We start from the raw sequence: 17,880 nt of genomic DNA, 5'->3' as shown, positions 1-17,880 counted from the left end.
GATGGGTAATAATGGGAGAGGGAGGGAGGGAGAGACAGAGAGAGAGAGAAAGAGTGGTTGTAACAATTCATGTTATATGCTAATAGTACATACATCTATTGTCACGCTATAGCAAATTTTCTGAACTCATTTAACACTAGCCCAAATATCCACCATCCTTTTTGTGTTTTCCTTTTTCTCTTTCTGATATTTATAAATTGAAGCTCCTTTTTAGAAATACAAATGTAAAATGCCACTTTAACAAATGTAGCCTCTAACACCAAGCCACTCACACTTAGTCCTGTGATGTTAATAAATGAGAATTCCTTTTCCTAAATATTCAAATGAACAATTTTCTATCTTGATTTATAAAAAAAAATTCAACCAATAATCTCTTAAGAAAGCAAAAGTTTCCATTTATTAAAGGTTATATCTGATATCTATGCCACACAATACAGTATCATTACATTTAGTTTAACAGCAAACAAATACTGGTATTTCATGTCCAGAAGAAGTCAGATGCAAGGCAAGGGGCAGGGAATGAACCTTAAATTTCTAGCCTAATCTCAAGCATTTAAACTATGATTTTTTAAAATTGTTTTCCAATTAACTTACAGGCATTCTAATTAGGTAGGGATCTATACAGCATTTTCTTAAGAACCACAGGAATTATAAAAGAACTTCAACAATTAATGAGGATAAGAAATCCTTTCACAGTACATGAGAGAAACCTTTCCTATAGCAACATCAAAGGAAAAGGATGGCCTAAAATAATGGACTTTTTTCTATTGAGTTGATTATCCAGGCATAAAGGGTTGACAAAGGATTGACCTCTGTCACTGGGCTTGTTAGAAAGGGCTTGGATAAAGAAAATGATATGTTAATGAATCAGGTGAGTGATGGAGGAATCACCCTCCTACATACATACACTTATGTTTTTGAGACAACATGTAACACACACACACACACGCACAAATTCTACCCTTCCTTAAATATATCAGATAAGCCTCTCACTTTTTCATTATTTCAGTTCTAATACAGAGAAACAGGATTTTCCAAACCAATGGACGAAAAATTGGGCTTTTAGAAATGTTTCTGCTGAAACTTATTAGAATTCCTGCCTCTGCTGGAGAATTTGGTGAACAGGATAGTGAGGGAGGTTTATGAAGAGACTCTTGCCAACTCCACTCGTGTTCCAGGGATGTTAAAAATAGAATTAAAACAAATGTACCTGAATGCTTGTCGTTACTTAGGGCATCAGAAACGTTCAAGAGGGTCCACAACTGAAGACCCTAATGTGGACTTTTGAGAGTGTCTTAAGTTAAATTAAGGAAGGTATTTAAAGAAGTGCTGATGCTATGGTAGCTAAAGAAGGTTTATCATTTTAAAATGTCAATAATGTGACTAAATCGCCTCAGTATTAAATATCTTATATGTCCTATTCAGGCTCAGTCTATTCTGAAAACTCTTTGTTCTTCAAAGCATAAAAATATGTCATATATGCAGGGGGAAAGGAATTCAAAATCACATCCGACAAATGAACGCGAGAAAAATAATTAACTCATGAAGCCAAGAAACAAATGTGAGGAAAAATCCAATACTAAACCAAAAAAACAAATCAAATTTTACAGGTCTGTCAGAAAACATTAATAAAGTTAAAATAACAAAGGAAAAGGATGACTGCAAACCTTTCTTTTTATTTACTGCCTTGAACGTTCATAATATTATTCCACTTTTTACAAGAAAGCCTAGTTGGAATCTGTGCTTCAATCCTCAACTAATATTGCTATAAAAACAATTTTTGACAAAAAATTGAATGCTTTCCCTCTAAGATCAGGAACAAGGCAAGGATGTCCGTTCTCACCATTTCTAATCAACTTTGTACTATAGGTTTTAGCCAGTGCACTAAAGCAAGAAAAAGCAATAAAAGGTATCAATATCAAGATCAGAAAGGAAAAAGAAAACTGCCTATTAGTAGATGACATAATCATTTATGTAGAAAATCCTATGAAATCTACAAAAAAAGCTACTAGAATTACTAATTGAGTATAGTAAAGTTGTAGGATTTAAAGTAAACACACAAAATTTAATCGTCTTTTTATGTACTAGCAATGAACAATTGTAAATTGAAATAAAAAGTACTTTTAAAATAGCATCACAAATATAAAATATTTACAGATAAATTTACTTTTAAATGTGCAAGACCAACACACTGAAACAATGAAATACTGCTGAGAGACATTAAAGATCTAAATAAATGGAGAAATATGTGGCTTTGATGAATTGTAAGATTCAATACCGTTATGATGTCATTTCTCTTCAAATTGATCTCCAGATTCAACGTGATCCAAATCAAAATTCCAGCAGGTAATTTTACAGAAATTGACAAGATGATTCTAACATTCACATGGAAATTAAAGGAACCCAGAGTAGTCTAAGCAACTTTGAAAAAGAACAAAGTTGCAAGATTTACACTATCTGACTTCATGACTTATTCTAAAGCTACAAAAATCAAGACAGTGCGATACTGGTGGAAGGATAGATACATAGGTCAATGCAACAGAATAAAGAGCTCAGAAATAGATTCACACACATATGGTGAATTGATTTTCAACTAAGATGCAAAGGCACTTCAATGGTGGAAAGGATACCCCTTTTAACAAATGGTTTCGGAACAACTGGATATCCACGGGCCAAAAAGAGGTTGGGGTGTAGGGGGACAATATTCCTCTATGCCTTGAACCTTGCATCATATACAAAAATTAACTCCACTGGATAATAAACTTAAATGTAAAACCTAGAACTATAAAGATTCTAGAAGAATACATAGGAGAATAATCTTTTGGCCTTTGGACTAGGCAAATATTTCTTAGATCAACACTAAAAGCAAGAACCATGAAAAAAAACTAATAAACTGAACTTCACCAACATTAAGAATTTTTGCTCTTTGAGGATCCTGTTAAGAGAAATCCCATATCTGATAAAGGGCTTACATCCAGAAGATATATAAAGAATGCTCAAAACTCAACGGTAAGAAAACAAAAAACCCAACTAAAAAATGGCAGGTTTTGAACACACACTTCACTAGAGACGTACAGATGACAAATAAGTACATGAGAAGATGCTCAACATTATTAGTCATTACAGAAATGCAAATTAAAACTCCAATGAAATACTATATACCTATAAGAATGACTAAACTTAAAAAGACTGACCATACCAAATGTTGATGATGATATGGAGGAACTGGCACTCACCCTGCTGGTGGGGAAATAGTTTGGTAGTTTCTTAAAAAGTTAAAACATACAACTGCCATTTAACTCAGCCATTTTGGTCTTAGGTATTTACCCAAGAGAAATGAAAATATATGTCCATACAGAGACTTGTACACAAATGTTCACAGAAGCTTTATTTGTAATAGTCAAAAAGCAGAAACAACCCAAATGTCTCTCAACGTGTGAAAGGATAAAGAAACTGTGCTAAAACCATATAATGAAATACTACTCAGCAATAAAAAAGAATGAACTACTGAAGTGTAACAACATGGGTGAATCTCAAAATAATAACACTGAATGAAAGAAGCTAAAAGAGAGAGAGAAAGAAATACAGTATGATCCATTTATATAAAATTATATAAAATTTATATAAAATTCTGGAAAGTGAAAATTAACCTATAATGATTAGATCAGTGGTCACCTGGGAACTGAAAAAGAAAAAGGAAGGGCAGGACAGGGGAGTTCAAAGGGGCACAAGGAAACTTTTAGGGGTGATGGATGTTGTGGTGATGGTTTCACAAGGGTATGTCAAATTGTACAGTTTAAATATGTATATTTTACTGTATGCCTATTACACCTCAATAAAGCTGTCAAAAAATTCTATTGGTAAAAAGGGTAATATGGCTCTAAATTGTACTCTTCTTAACTAATCACTGAAGTGCAATGGTCAAAATTAACGCTACTAAGGGCAAGATTATTAAACTAATCGATTCACTGAAAAACTGAATTACTTTTTCATCAGAGATATGCAAAAACTAATGAAATTAATAATTCACATTCCCAAATTTTTGTGATAGTTATTTGCAGGGTTTTGGTGGGTTCTGGACGAGTGAACTGTATCTAGGAAAAATATACTAGAAAATGAACAACCATACCTTGATTTGTGCAAAGGGTCTTTCATAACCTCCAACATAGAGAAGGCCAACATTCTGAGGAAGTAACCTACAAAGGAAAAAAAAGCATTATTTATAAAATACTCTTCCTTAAATATGAGGTTGTATAATTACCAAAATTTGTATAATAGATCCTATGAAAAAATTAATATCTATGCAATTTTTCTTGTCTTTTTGCATGATAGAATAGTAACCAGCAAAGGAATAGTAACCAGCAAAGGAATAATTCTTTTTTTTTTAATTTTATTTATTTATTTATGGCTGCGTTGGGTCTTCGTTTCTGTGCGAGGGCCCTCTCTAGTTGCGGCAAGTGGGGGCCACCCCTCATCGCGGTGTGCGGGCCTCTCATTATCGCGGCCTCTCTTGTTGCGGAGCACAGGCTCCAGACGCGCAGGCTCAGTAATTGTGGCTCATGGGGCCAGCCGCTCCGCGGCATGTGGGATCTTCCCAGACCAGGGCTCAAACCCATGTCCCCTGCATTGGCAGGCAGACTCTCAACCACTGCACCACCAGGGAAGCCCAGGAATAATTCTTATACTTCAGAAAATGATGGGTAAATATTGAGAATGGCAACTTAAATGTAAAACAGTCTAACATACTAGTAATTCTAGCAAAATTACTACATAGGGGAGAAATAAAAGAAGCAATGCATATATTTAAAAACCTATAAAAGTTCAATTCAGGAAACACTCACTGTGTGTCTATATTATGCACTATGGAGATAATACAAACCTAAACAGTTCAGTCCCAAAATTTAATGGGAAAACCAGATACACAATTAACCCTAACAAAAGTTGGCCTCTGATAAATGCTATTCTAGAGGTATTTGCCATTGCAAAGTAGTGGAGTGAGAGATACCTTCTACGGAGGGAGCTAAAGAAGCCTGAAGAGGAATTTAGGCTTAACTTTTAAAGGGTTGGTAAGGCAAAGGGAGAAAATTTAAACTATATCCTGAGAATGTAGAAGATTTGAAACCAAAAGTAAAGAAGTCTGGCTGAAGTAAGGGATAAGTTAGTCAGAGATGAAAACCCGAAGAAGGTTTGGAATGGGCCATGAAGAACGTCAAATGTCTTATTTTTATTTCATAAGTAATATTTATTTTTTTGTACAGACAATAAGTGCACATGAAAATAAAAATCAAACCATCTAGAGGGTGGGGGTAAAATGGTTACCTTCCCTGCATCATTCCTTCCTTCCTATTTAAAGAGGGCTATCATTCTTGACTACACTGAAACACTGTGAATAAGGAAATACCATCATTAGAACTATGCTTGTAGAGCATGTAGTCATGCTGGGTATGAGAAGGTCATAATTAAATTAATTACTCTACGATATCTTGTAATCACTGTCACTGGGTGACAGTGAGATGGTTGTATGATTACTGAAGGGGAGAATACACCAACCCAAAATACACCACTTTGACGAGTGGATTATTTTGAGCTGAAGGCAATCAAGACCTAGGAGACTCAGGAAAACTTTTTCCCTCTCTGGTAACTGCCTAAAAGAACTTAGATAGGGGGCCTGGCCCAGAAAGAGAGCTATTACCATAGATAACATTTTTATCTGAAAGATCAATCTGCATGGCAGGGCAAACTTCTAAATACAAAACATCTGTTCTTCTCATCATCCTGTGAGTTACCCTCCTCCCCTTTGAAGACCCAGGCCCTTATCCCATTCCTTAGCACAGGATGGCACATAAGCCTCAACTGCTCAGCCTACCCTTGAGTCTCTTATCTTTGGGGATCCCATACATACTAACTTAAATATGTTTTTCTCTTGTTAATCTGTCCTATGTCAATTTAATTATTAGACCAAAGAACCTAGAAGAAAAGAAGGGGAAATTTTTCTACCCCTACATAACCTTCCACTGATTTGGTCTAGTAAGACAAATAAAGTTCACTCTTAAAGCACCTTAGATTTTATGAAATAAGGTAGATAGATATTCCACCTCCTAGGAACACCTCTGTTCCCTACATTCTTTAAAGGCCTATAAAGTACTGAAAGCCACTAAAGGAAAGCTAATAGCTGACAAACACAATAATAAATTAAACCAATTTAGCAAAAAGCTACAGTCATGTGAGTGACACTTACAGTTATGCCTTTTAGCATGTTGTTGAAGGTTACAAACATGACTAAAGGGATATTTGTTCACTGGATGCAAAGTAGAAAGCATAAGAAATGTCCCCAAATCTCAACTAGGAAATGGAGAATTTCTTCAAATTAATCTCCAAAATTTATAAGCAGCCCATGCAGCTCAATATCAAAAAAACAAAGAGCCCAATCCAAAAATGGGCAGAAGACCTAAATAGACATTTCTCCAAAGAACACATACAGATTGCCAACAAACACATGAAAGGATGCTCAACATCACTCATCATTAGAGAAATGCAAATCAAAACTAAACTACAATCCGGTATCACTTCACACCAGTCAGAATGTCCATCATCAAAAAATCTACAAACAATAAATGTTGGAGAGGGTGTGGAGAAAAGGGAAATCTCTTGCACTGTTAGTGGGAATGTAAATTGATACAGCCACTATGGAGAACAGTATGGAGGTTACTTAAAAATCTAAAAATAGAACTACCATTCAACTCAGCAATCCCACTACTGAGCATATACCCTGAGAAGACCATAATTCAAAAAGAGCCATGCACCACAATGTTCATTGCAGCACTATTTACAAGAGCCAGGACACGGAAGCAACCTAAGTGTCCACCAACAGATGAATGGATAAAGATGTGGCCCATATATACAATGGAATATTACTCAGCCATAAAAAGAAATGAACTTGAGTTATTTGTAGTGAGGTGGATGGACCTAGAGTCTGTCATACAAAGTGAAGTAAGTCAGAAAGAGAAAAACAAATACCGTATGCTAATACATATATATGAAATCTAAAAAAAAAAAGAAAAAAAAGTTGTGAAGAACCTAGGGGCAGGACAGGAATAAAGATGCAGACGTAGAGAATGGACTTGAGGACATGGGGAGGGGGAGGGGTAAGCTGGGACGAAGTGAGAGGGTGGCATGGACTTATATACACTACCAAATGTAAAATAGATAGCTAGTAGGAAGCAGCTACATAGCACAGGGAGATCAGCTCAGTGCTTTGTGACCACCTAGAGGGGTGGGACAGGGAGGGTGGGAGGGAGACGCAAGAGGGAGGAGATATGGGGATATATGTATACCTATAGTTGATTCACTTAGTTATACAGCAGAAGCTAACACAACATTGTAAAGCAATTATACTCCAATAAAGATATTAGAGGGCCTCCCTGGTGGCGCAAGTGGTTGAGAGTCCGCCTGCCGATGCAGGGGATACGGGTTCGTGCCCCGGTCTGGGAGGATCCCATATGCCGCGGAGCGGCTGGGCCCGTGAGCCATGGCCGCTGAGCCTGCGCGTCCGGAGCCTGCGCGTCCGGAGCCTGTGCTCCGCAACGGGGGAGGCCACAACAGTGAGAGGCCCGCATACCGCAAAAAAAAAAAAAAAAAAAGATATTAGAAAAAAAATGGCAGCATTGCTGGAAAAAAAAAAAGAAAGAAAGAAAGGAAATCTATTAGAGCTTTCGAAAAAAGTAAATATAGGCAAGTCTAATGTTCATTTTGTTTCAATTTCCCAAATACAAATATTAACAAATATCTATTCTGGAAAGAAAGCTGCAAAATTATTTCCAGAAAATTTTGTCACATAAAGGAAAAGTAAAACTTGGCAGGTAATAGAAAGAACATTATTTAAAAGAACCTCATTCACCATCATTCACTGACAATATATCAGGCTTACAAAAAAATTGCTTTAAAAGGAAATTGAGTCTATAATTATTTCAAATTAAAAGTTAAAAAAGGCAAAGGGGATCTTTCTAAAAATAAGCTACATAACTCAAAATTAACTGTTCTGTCTACAAGCCCTAATTACATTACCCACTAACTGATACACTTTTCAACTGCAACAAAATACTCTGAAAAAACTTTCAGTATCATGAATACTGACTGACTTAAATAAAATCCCACTTCGAAGCCAATGAGCAAGTTCTCCAAAGAGCAGACTACATCCAACATATTTCATACTAGAAAAAAAGAGAAAGTAAATGCACCTAATATGGGATCAGTAGGGCCCTTCTGAATTTGAGAAAATGCACATTATTGAGAAGGCCTACATTATTCTTTGAGACTTCTAGTATAATGTAGGTAAAAGCAACAAATGCCATTAGCCCCAGATGAAACTTGAATTAGCAAGTGAGTGAGTTTATTAGTATCCTTACAGACTTTTCATAGCCTACACTTTTCTCTCCTGGTTTGCTTTCTAAACCTTGGTATAGGAGTAACAAAAATGCTCTAGACTTCCATGAAAAAAATGAAAAACCACCACCAACAACAACAACAACCACATGGTTAAATAAAGAATCTGTGTGCCCGTAGAAATAAATACATCCCTAGCTCTGACAACTGAGAGGGTCTGTAATGACACCCAGCAGCAACAACCATGCGGAGGACCTAGATCCATGTTTCCAACCATCAATCTTCACCAATTAAAAAACAAAAACAGGGCTTCCCTGGTGGCGCAGTGGTTGAGAGTCCGCCTGCCGATGCAGGGGACGCGGGTTCGTGCCCCGGTCCGGGAAGATCCCACATGCCGCGGAGCGGCTGGGCCCGTGAGCCATGGCCACTGAGCCTGCGCGTCCGGAGACTGTGCTCTGCAACGGGAGAGGCCACAGCAGTGAGAGGCCCGCGTACCGCAAAAATCAAAAACAAAAACACCTGGGCTCTTTGGAGAAAGGGCTGATTTCTGGACTGAGGTGGGGAAAGTATAAGAAGAGCCTGGGCTCATGCAGCTCAATAGCAAAAAAACAAACAACCCAATCCAAAAATGGGCAGAAGACTTAAATAGGCATTTCTCCAAAGAAGATATACAGACTGCCAACAAACACATGAAAGAATGCTCAACATCATTAATCATTAGAGAAATGCAAATCAAAACTACAATGAGATATCATCTCACACCAGTCAGAATGGCCATCATCAAGAAATCTAGAAACAATAAATGCTGGAGAGGGCGTGGAGAAAAGGGAACACTCTTGCACGGCTGGTGGGAATGTGAATTGATACAGCCACTATGGAGAACAGTATGGAGGTTCCTTAAAAAACTAAAAATAGAACTACCATATGACCCAGCAATCCCACTACTAGGCATATACCCTGAGAAAACCATAATTCAAAAAGAGACATGTACCAAAATGTTCATTGCAGCTCTATTCACAATAGTCCGGAGCTGGAAACAACCTAAGTGTCCATCACCGGATGAATGGATAAAGAAGATGTGGCACATATATACAATGGAATATTACTCAGCTATAAAAAGAAATGAAATTGAGCTATTTGTAATGAGGTGGATGGACCTAGAGTCTGTCATACAGAGTGAAGTAAGTCAGAAAGAGAAAGACAAATACCGTATGCTAACACATATATATGGAATTTTTTTTAAAATGTCATGAAGAACCTAGGGGTAAAACGGGAATAAAGACACAGACCTACTTGAGAATGGACTTGAGGATATGGGGAGGGGGAAGGGTAAGCTGTGACAAAGCGAAAGAGAGGCATGGACATATATACACTACCAAACGTAAGGTAGATAGATAGTGGGAAGCAGCCACAGAGCACAGGGAGATCAGCTCGGTGCTTTGTGACCGCCTGGAGGGGTGGGATGGGGAGGGTGGGAGGGAGGGAGATGCATGAGGGAAGGGATGTGGGAACAGATGTATATGTATGACTGATTCACTTTGTTATAAAGCAGAAACTAATAAAAAAAAATAAAAATAAAAAATAAAAATAAAAAAAAAGAAGAGCCTGGAACATCTTGTGGTACTGGGAAGTAAGGAGATATGGAAAAGTGATGAGAGCATGTCAAAAAGACACAGATGTTGAACTGAAGGCGTTCCCAAGGACCAAAGCCAAAACAGCAAAATAAAATCATAGTGCTGGATTATAACCCATGGAGTAAAATATTCCTAAATCCTTAATAATATAAATAAGTATATGAGGAAGAGGGGACAGTGGTTCTTTCCATTTCAATCCCTATTAATGCACTGAAAAAGAATGAAGGAAATTGAAATTCACCATATTTGAAATATTTGCCAAATTGAAATTGAAAAACACCACAGTAAGGATTGTTGCAGGCAAAAACCATTGAAAAATACTAAAACTACAAGACGAAGGTAGGATGAGAAACTTGACATCTGCCTAGTCTCAAAATTTCTACCCAGAAAACACTTACTAATCATAAACATAGCAACTTTAAAATCCAGCAGACTCACTTAACCAAATAATCAAAATTACCAACATGAGCTCCAACCCCCGACATAATGCACCTAGAAGAGCACACTGTCGCTTTCGTGGTGTGCCTTACTAAAAATACATCCCCCCAAAAGATCACACTAAGGGGCGTTCTATATAATAACTAGTAGTCTTCAAAAAGTGTCAAGATCGGGCTTCCCTGGTGGCGCAGTGGTTGAGAGTCCGCCTGCAGATGCAGGGGACACGGGTTCGTGCCCCGGTCCGGGAAGATCCCGCATGCGGAGCGGCTGGGCCTGTGAGCCATGGCCGCTGAGCCTGCGTGTCCGGAGCCTGTGCTCTGCAACGGGAGAGGCCACAACAGTGAGAGGCCCGCGTACCGCAAAAAAAAAAAAAAAAAAAGTGTCAAGATCATGGAAAGTGAAAGTGAGGTACTGTCCCAGATTATATTAAGATTGTGTAAAGGAGACATGAAGCCAAATATAAAAGAACATAGAGTTGCATTTATGTAAGGTTCAAAACCAGGCAAAACCAAACCCTAGTGTTTAGAATTGCATACCTAAATAATAAAAGTATAAAAAAGAGCAAGGAAGTAAAAATCACAAACTTACAGATAATGGCTATCTTTGGTGGGAGAGAGAAATTTGTGAATGAGAAATAGCATGCTGGAGGCATCTAGGGTGCTGGCAATATGTTTTTTTGTTGTTCTGAGTAGTAGTTAAATGTATGTTGGTTCCATGAAATTTCAGTAAGCTGTACATTTATATTTTATGTACTTTTCTGTATGTATACTTCATACTATAAAAGGTCTTAATATAAAAAGCCCAAAGAAAAAAACCAACATAAGCAATCAGTGAGAGAATAAGAGTGACTCCTAAATGAGGGATACAATATTAATTGGTATATTAACATATTTTAATATTCCTGTAAAAATAGATGAGTATTTTAAGAGATGAGCTTCTAGGCAATCCACAAGTCACTCATCCTCTTCTTAGTACTAGAGCTACAAATTCTACAGCATAAATATAATATGAAAACACAGAGCTCACATATCTGGGCATAATGGTTTTAAATAGAAAGGCAGTAAAATAAAAAAAAAATTTTAAAAAGGAACATAAGTGCATTAAAAATGTACAGACAAATTTTCCAGTCCCAGCCAAGACAAGATGGTACCTGAGAGAAGGGAAACAAATGAAGTCCCACCACTACTCCAGCCTACCACCTGGAGCCAATAAAGACTAACATATTTACTATCTGATCCTTTGGAGAAAAAAATGGCCAGTCCCATTTCAAGACAAATGAAAGCATATGTCTACGAGAAGACGTGTTTCCAAGTCTCACAGCAGCTTTATTCATAATAGCCAAAGATCGAAGACATCTCAAATGTCCATCCATACACAGGTGAACGGATAAGTAAATTGCAATATATCTATACAACAACAGGCTGCTCAGCAATAAAAAGAAACGAACTACTGATACATGTAACAACGTGGATGAATCTAATGTTGAAAGAAGGGGGGGGGCGGGGGAAGACCACCACAGACACATACAGTGTATGTTTCCACTTACATAAGATTCTAGAAAATGAATACCCCAAAGCAGTGGTTGCCAGAAAAGGGAGTGAAGGGTGTTGGAGGAAAGAGGGAGGGAGGGATTGACAAGGGACAGGAGGAAATTTGGGGGGGGGGGTGCGTCTGATGGACATGTTCATCATCTTATTCCGGGAGTGGTGATTTCACACTTAAAAATCAAATTGCACACTTTAAGTGCAGGTTATCATATATCAATTACTCCTCAATAAAGCTGTAAAAAATAATGTACAAACTTCATCTTCAAAGTTTTGCTAAATATATAAAAAAAGGAAAGTACAAATGTTCACAGGCCATATCACAAACTGGGCCTACAAATAATTCTAAATCAACCCACCCTGATCATTCTAAATGGAGAGTTGGTTTATTATTTTAAGACCTGCCTGTGTAAACATGAAGCAAAAAGTCTGAAAAGTGGTTTTTAACAGGGAAATCATCAAACACATATAGCTCCCCACCTGGTTTATTATCTACTGGTCATAAGAATTATTCTATAGCTTACTTTTACCTACAAAAGAAGAGAGGGGAGAATGATTTATGTAGGGATTAGCCTCAAATCTAAACATCTGAAATTACGTGAATCATCATCATATCCATAAATTTTCACCTCCTTGACTCTAAGATGTATATGTAAAGCACATCTGTTAAAAGATTAATAAATAAAATAAATGAATAACACTTTCATTTCCTGTATTGGGAAGTTCTGAATCTTATTCTATTTTTTCCCTATATTTTTGTTGTACAAGTTCCCCTTGTATACTTCAGACAAGACTGTGACATCCTCCTTTTCCCCTGGGAAAATGTAGGAACATTATGCTATGGGGCCATTTCTGCAGAAAAAGTACAAAAGATACTGTGGAGACAAGAAACAGAGAAATTTAAGCTGAGTGGATATAATTCACAATTCCATTTTTTTCTGTCTAAATTATAGCACCATGTTACCAGCTATTTCAATAATAGCTATGATCAATCAAAGAGAGAAATGTTTTTTTAAATCACAGACCCCAGAATGACTGAGACTGTTATATTCCACACTGAAAAGAATTACTTCAAATCTGAATTTCAGCTTCATAGAACTCTCCACAAACTACTGACACATGAACTGCCAAAACTACAGAGAACCCCTAAGTGTCTCACTGACAGAATATACATTATATTGATCTTCTCTTTACTATTAATTTTAATTTGAATACTCCTCTAGTAAATATTATACATGCATCCCTTTTTTTAAAATATAGATTTTGGTAGGTATTGAATTAGTATTTTTTCATTGCTAGGTACATATTAGCTATCTTTATTTTTTAAAGTACGGTTAAGTCCCCTACATAGGAACCTTCAAGTTGCAAACTTTCAAAGATGTGAATGTGCATTCCATCAAGTCAGGTGTGAGTGAAATTGCAGCTTGCCCTCCATCTCCTATTGCTGAGGATCCTTCAGCTCTACCATCTCCCACCTCCTCTCCCTCCTCCAGTCAGTAACTCTTCTTGCCTGATCACTCGATGCCAGCCCCTGCATACCAGCTGTTGTACTGTACTACTGTACTTTTCAAGGTACTGTACTGTAAGATTTAAAATGTTTTCTTTATTTTTTTGTGTTTGGTCATTTTTTATATATTATTCGGATGAGAAGTATTATAAACCTATTACAGTACAGAACTATATAGCCGACTGTGTTAGTTGGGTACCTAGGCTAACTTTGTTGGGCTTATGAACAAATTGGACTTAAAATGCGCTCTCGGGACGGAACTCGTTCGTATGTAGGGGACTTACTGTAGTTAATTCTTTATCATTTTCATGACTCTACTTATAAACAAGAATGAGCCTATTTTGAGTTAACAGACAATTCCCTCCTTAATTCAATCAGTATATTCTTTTGTTCAAACAGAGTAACTTACTGACTGGTTTAGTTTGCAAAGCCCTTGAAGGAACTTTTTACCTAGCTGAATAGCTCATGTAAAAGAGTTTGAACTGTAACAATTCATTTTATTCTTTATTTTGATATCTGTTCAAAACACATTGATAACTAATGATATAGTAGAATTGTTTTTAATTAATTCAAATTTTAAAATGACCAGAATACCATATTGTACATCAATTATTTTGCTTATAAATCATTATATTTACCCTTGACATATGCCTTGATCAATTAACAAGAGTTAACATAATGTATGAGACAGCTGAACCTCAGTAATGTGACAACTATAATCTAGTCTAAGTATATTCAAGACGAAGTTCCAGAATCTCATATGCTGGGCTGACAAATAGGAAATCATGAGATATCCATAAGAAAGACATCACCGGATAGTGCTGGCAATGCTATAAAGCATTATAATTTTAACATTTCTTAAAGCCGTGAATATAAAGTAAATGTTACCAAGCTGTCTAGGACCACATTTTATAAATGACTGAAAGACCCTCATGTCCTTATGGTGAAACTAATTCAATTATTTCCAAAACGCGAGATGGAGGTTATCTAATAATCACAATACTTCTCCGTTCATTTTTTCCACTCTATTAAGTGACTGATGTGAATTCTTGAAGTGGGTTATGGTCATTACAACCTTAGAATGTGCTCAGCAAATCCATGAGGGGTAGTCAAACAATGTTATCTTTTTCCTCAAATAAATTAACCAGGCTTTCAGAAAGAATTAAGCAGTGTGGAAGTATAAGCAGATAGTCATTTCATAGGGTTTTTTTAAGATGTAGTTTTAAAACCCAGTCCTTGTCACCAATGTCATAGCAGCATTATTCACAATAGCCAAAAGGTAGAAACAATCCATATGCCCATCAACAATTGAAAAACATAATGTGGTATATATCTTGTTTATGGAATATTATTCAGTCTTAAAAAGGAATGGAATGCTGACATGCTGCAACATGGATGAACTCTGAAAACATTACGCTAAGTGAAATAAGCCAGTCACAAAAGCACAGTTATTATATATTCCACTTATATGAGGTATGTAGCAAAGTCAAATTCATAAAGACAGAAAGTAGAATAGTGGTTACCAGAGACCAAGGTGAGACAGGAACAGGGAGTTATTGTTTAATGGGTACAAAGTTTCTGTTTGAAAGGATGAAAAAATTCTGGAAATTGACAGTGGTGATGGTTGCACAACACTGGGAACGTACTTAAGGTCACGGATTTGTACACTTAAAAATGGTTTAGGGCTTCCCTGGTGGTGCAGTGGATAAGAATCTGCCTGCCAGTGCAGGGAACACAGGTTTGATCCCTGGTCTGGGAAGATCCCACATGCCACAAAGCAACTAAGCCCATGCACCACAACTACTGAGCCTGTGCTCTAGAGACTGCAAACCACAACTACTGAGCCTGCCTGCCGCAGCTACTGAAGCCCGTGCACCTAAAGCCCATGTTCCGCAACAAGAGAAGCCACCACAATGAGAAGCCCGCGCACCGCAATTAAGAGTGGCCCCCGCTCGCCGCAGCTAGAGAGGGCCCACGTGCAACGACGAAGACCCAACACAGCCAAAAATAAATAAATAAAATAAAATTTTTTTAAAAGGTCTAAAAGGTACGTTCTATGTTTTAGAAAGCCCCCAAAATATCCATTCCTAAGATACAAGTCTCTCAACAATTTCAAACATTTTTCTCTTCTTGAATCCCACAGACTGTTCCAGACCTTCTCCTTTCTCTAAATCTCCCCAGACCATCCCTTTCTCTTCTCACTCCAAAAACCACTTTTATTTCTCATTGAGTGGAGAAGATCCAGTCCTGAGGTACAAGTTTCTCCATCTTTCAATTCATCTGTATTTCTATACATACATCCTTAGCTTTCCTTCTCATTCCCTTGCTAAAACTATCCAGCCCTCCATTTACTTGATACCTTCCCAACTTCAACACTTATTCTTTCTCTTCTCAAAGACCTGTAATCTTTTATTTTCTCCCACTCTGCCAGTTAACAAGGAGGGTTACAGGGGCAGGAATGGTCATTCTGAAGTTGAGTCAACTAAAAATCACTACAGAATGGATACGATTTGTGGAAGTAATCTACCCTGAGAGAGCTGACTCATAGATGAAGATTTCTAGGTCCTTTTTGTTCAGGCTGTTACGATGCTGTGGAAAGGGTGGCTGGAAATCACACTGTATGTCTGATTCCCAACTGTGGTGCTTATTTCCTGTGTAACTTCAGGCAACTCATTTAATTCCTCTGTAGCCTCATTATTTTGTTGGGCAAATGGTTATGACTTAACTCCACAGAAATGTTTTGAGGATTAAATAAAATAATGTATGTACTTAACTAACATTTGTTCAGTCTAAATCAGTTGAATACACTGAATGACCAAAGCATATTTCCAAAATACAGGGTGTCTTAAAAAGAAGAAAAAATGAATTGCCTTGTATGAAATATTGAAATTTATAGTTAATGACAGATAAGAGAGTTAAAAAATATATATCTGTCAGAATGTATATAGTCAATGCAAGTCTACATATAAGAAAAGAGGGAGAAAGAGAGGCAGATAGTCAGAGGAGAGGATAGAGACTGACTGACACAATTAGCAGAGAGGAGTTATCTGGATGCTAGAAAAGCATCTACTACTGTGGAAGACCTAATTTTCCAAGCTCCGGATGAAATATCCCTCAAGATAACCTAACCCTTTTCCTTTGATCACACAGTCACAAAACAATCTTCTGAGGGCTAAATAACTTTCTGAGTAGTTAGAAATGAGTTGCTGTAAATAGAGACCTGAGTATGTACATATATGTGTATATTTAATGCATGTGTGTGTACATACACATGTATATGTAATGATATACAGTTGACCCTTGAACAATATGGAGATTAGGGGCACTGACCCTCAGCGAAGTCAAAAAGCCACATATAAGTGGATCTGAGCAGTTCAAACCTGTTGCTGTTCAAGGGTCGACTGTATTACTATAAATTAGTGCTGATGGTTACAAAGCCACAAAAACCATAATAATTACAGCTGTTACTTACTGAGACCTTCAGTGTGCAAGGCCCTGTGCTAAGCTTAATTCTACATTATATCGGCCTTCTCTCTGGTATTAATTTTAATTTGAATACTCCTTTAGTGTTAGGAATTTAGGATTGTCATTTAATCTTGTCAAAGAATCCCATGAGTTAGGTACCATTATTATTCCCATTTAATAGATTTGGAGGCTAACAGAAATTACTAATTTGCCTGAGGGCACACAGCTTGTAAGAGGTTGAATTGGGAATCAAACTTCTCTTCCTCTGGCTCTTTGTTCTTAAATCTCACTTCTTAATAATTAAGACGTTTGGTTAAGGATAATTAATTCCCCACAACATGATCAATGCTGAGTGATAAAATCAGTGTGGGGCTTGCAAAGCTCTGGCCAACCTCTTCAGGTGTGCGGAGTACCTTCAGTCAACATGGCCTACTTCTTTAAAAGGAGCAACAGGGGGGAAAAAAGAAAGTCAACAAGGGAGGAAAATTAGCTCAATCCTCTATTCAATCTTGGCTCTTCCTCATCTTCTTTCTCTTTATGAAATTGAATCATTTATTATACATCAATTATTTAGAGTATATGCCAGACTCTAGGCCAGGTATCAGAGACATAAAGATGATCCCTGCCTTGGGAACTCATAGTCTTAAAGAAGCAGCAGGTTTGAAGTAGTTAAACTACAAGAAACAGAGACAAATTGGCAAATTTTATAACAGACCCATGGGAATTATGTACTGTAGTAATCTTCTGACTACTAAAGACTTTTAAACTCTGAAAGTAGAGGCTTGCACATTAAGGGAAAACCCACACACTGGTCTTCAGGGACTTCCTTTAGGCACATGCCCTCAAAATATGACCCAACACTGGAACCACTGATAAAAGTTTTCAAGACTCTCTTATCAAATGCCATGAA

The 17,880-nt window shown here is 37.2% G+C and overlaps 1 protein-coding gene across 2 annotated transcripts in view; it reads right to left on the bottom strand.

Annotated features, from left to right (window-relative positions):
* The window catches only part of RNGTT (RNA guanylyltransferase and 5'-phosphatase), a 235,576-nt gene that overhangs the window by 47,785 nt on the left and 169,911 nt on the right, over window positions 1–17,880 (bottom strand). For both annotated transcript variants that reach the window (XM_060115193.1, XM_060115192.1), the window contains exon 14: window positions 4,130–4,196. In XM_060115193.1, the coding sequence (XP_059971176.1) occupies window positions 4,130–4,196 (67 nt within the window). The remainder of the gene's footprint in view (window positions 1–4,129; window positions 4,197–17,880) is intronic.

This window comes from Mesoplodon densirostris, chromosome 12 (assembly GCF_025265405.1).
Source record: "Mesoplodon densirostris isolate mMesDen1 chromosome 12, mMesDen1 primary haplotype, whole genome shotgun sequence".
In the NCBI taxonomy this organism is placed as follows: Eukaryota; Metazoa; Chordata; class Mammalia; order Artiodactyla; family Ziphiidae; genus Mesoplodon; species Mesoplodon densirostris.
The sequence above is the reverse complement of the archived record's forward strand: the minus strand, read 5'-3'. Positions and strand labels throughout refer to the sequence as shown.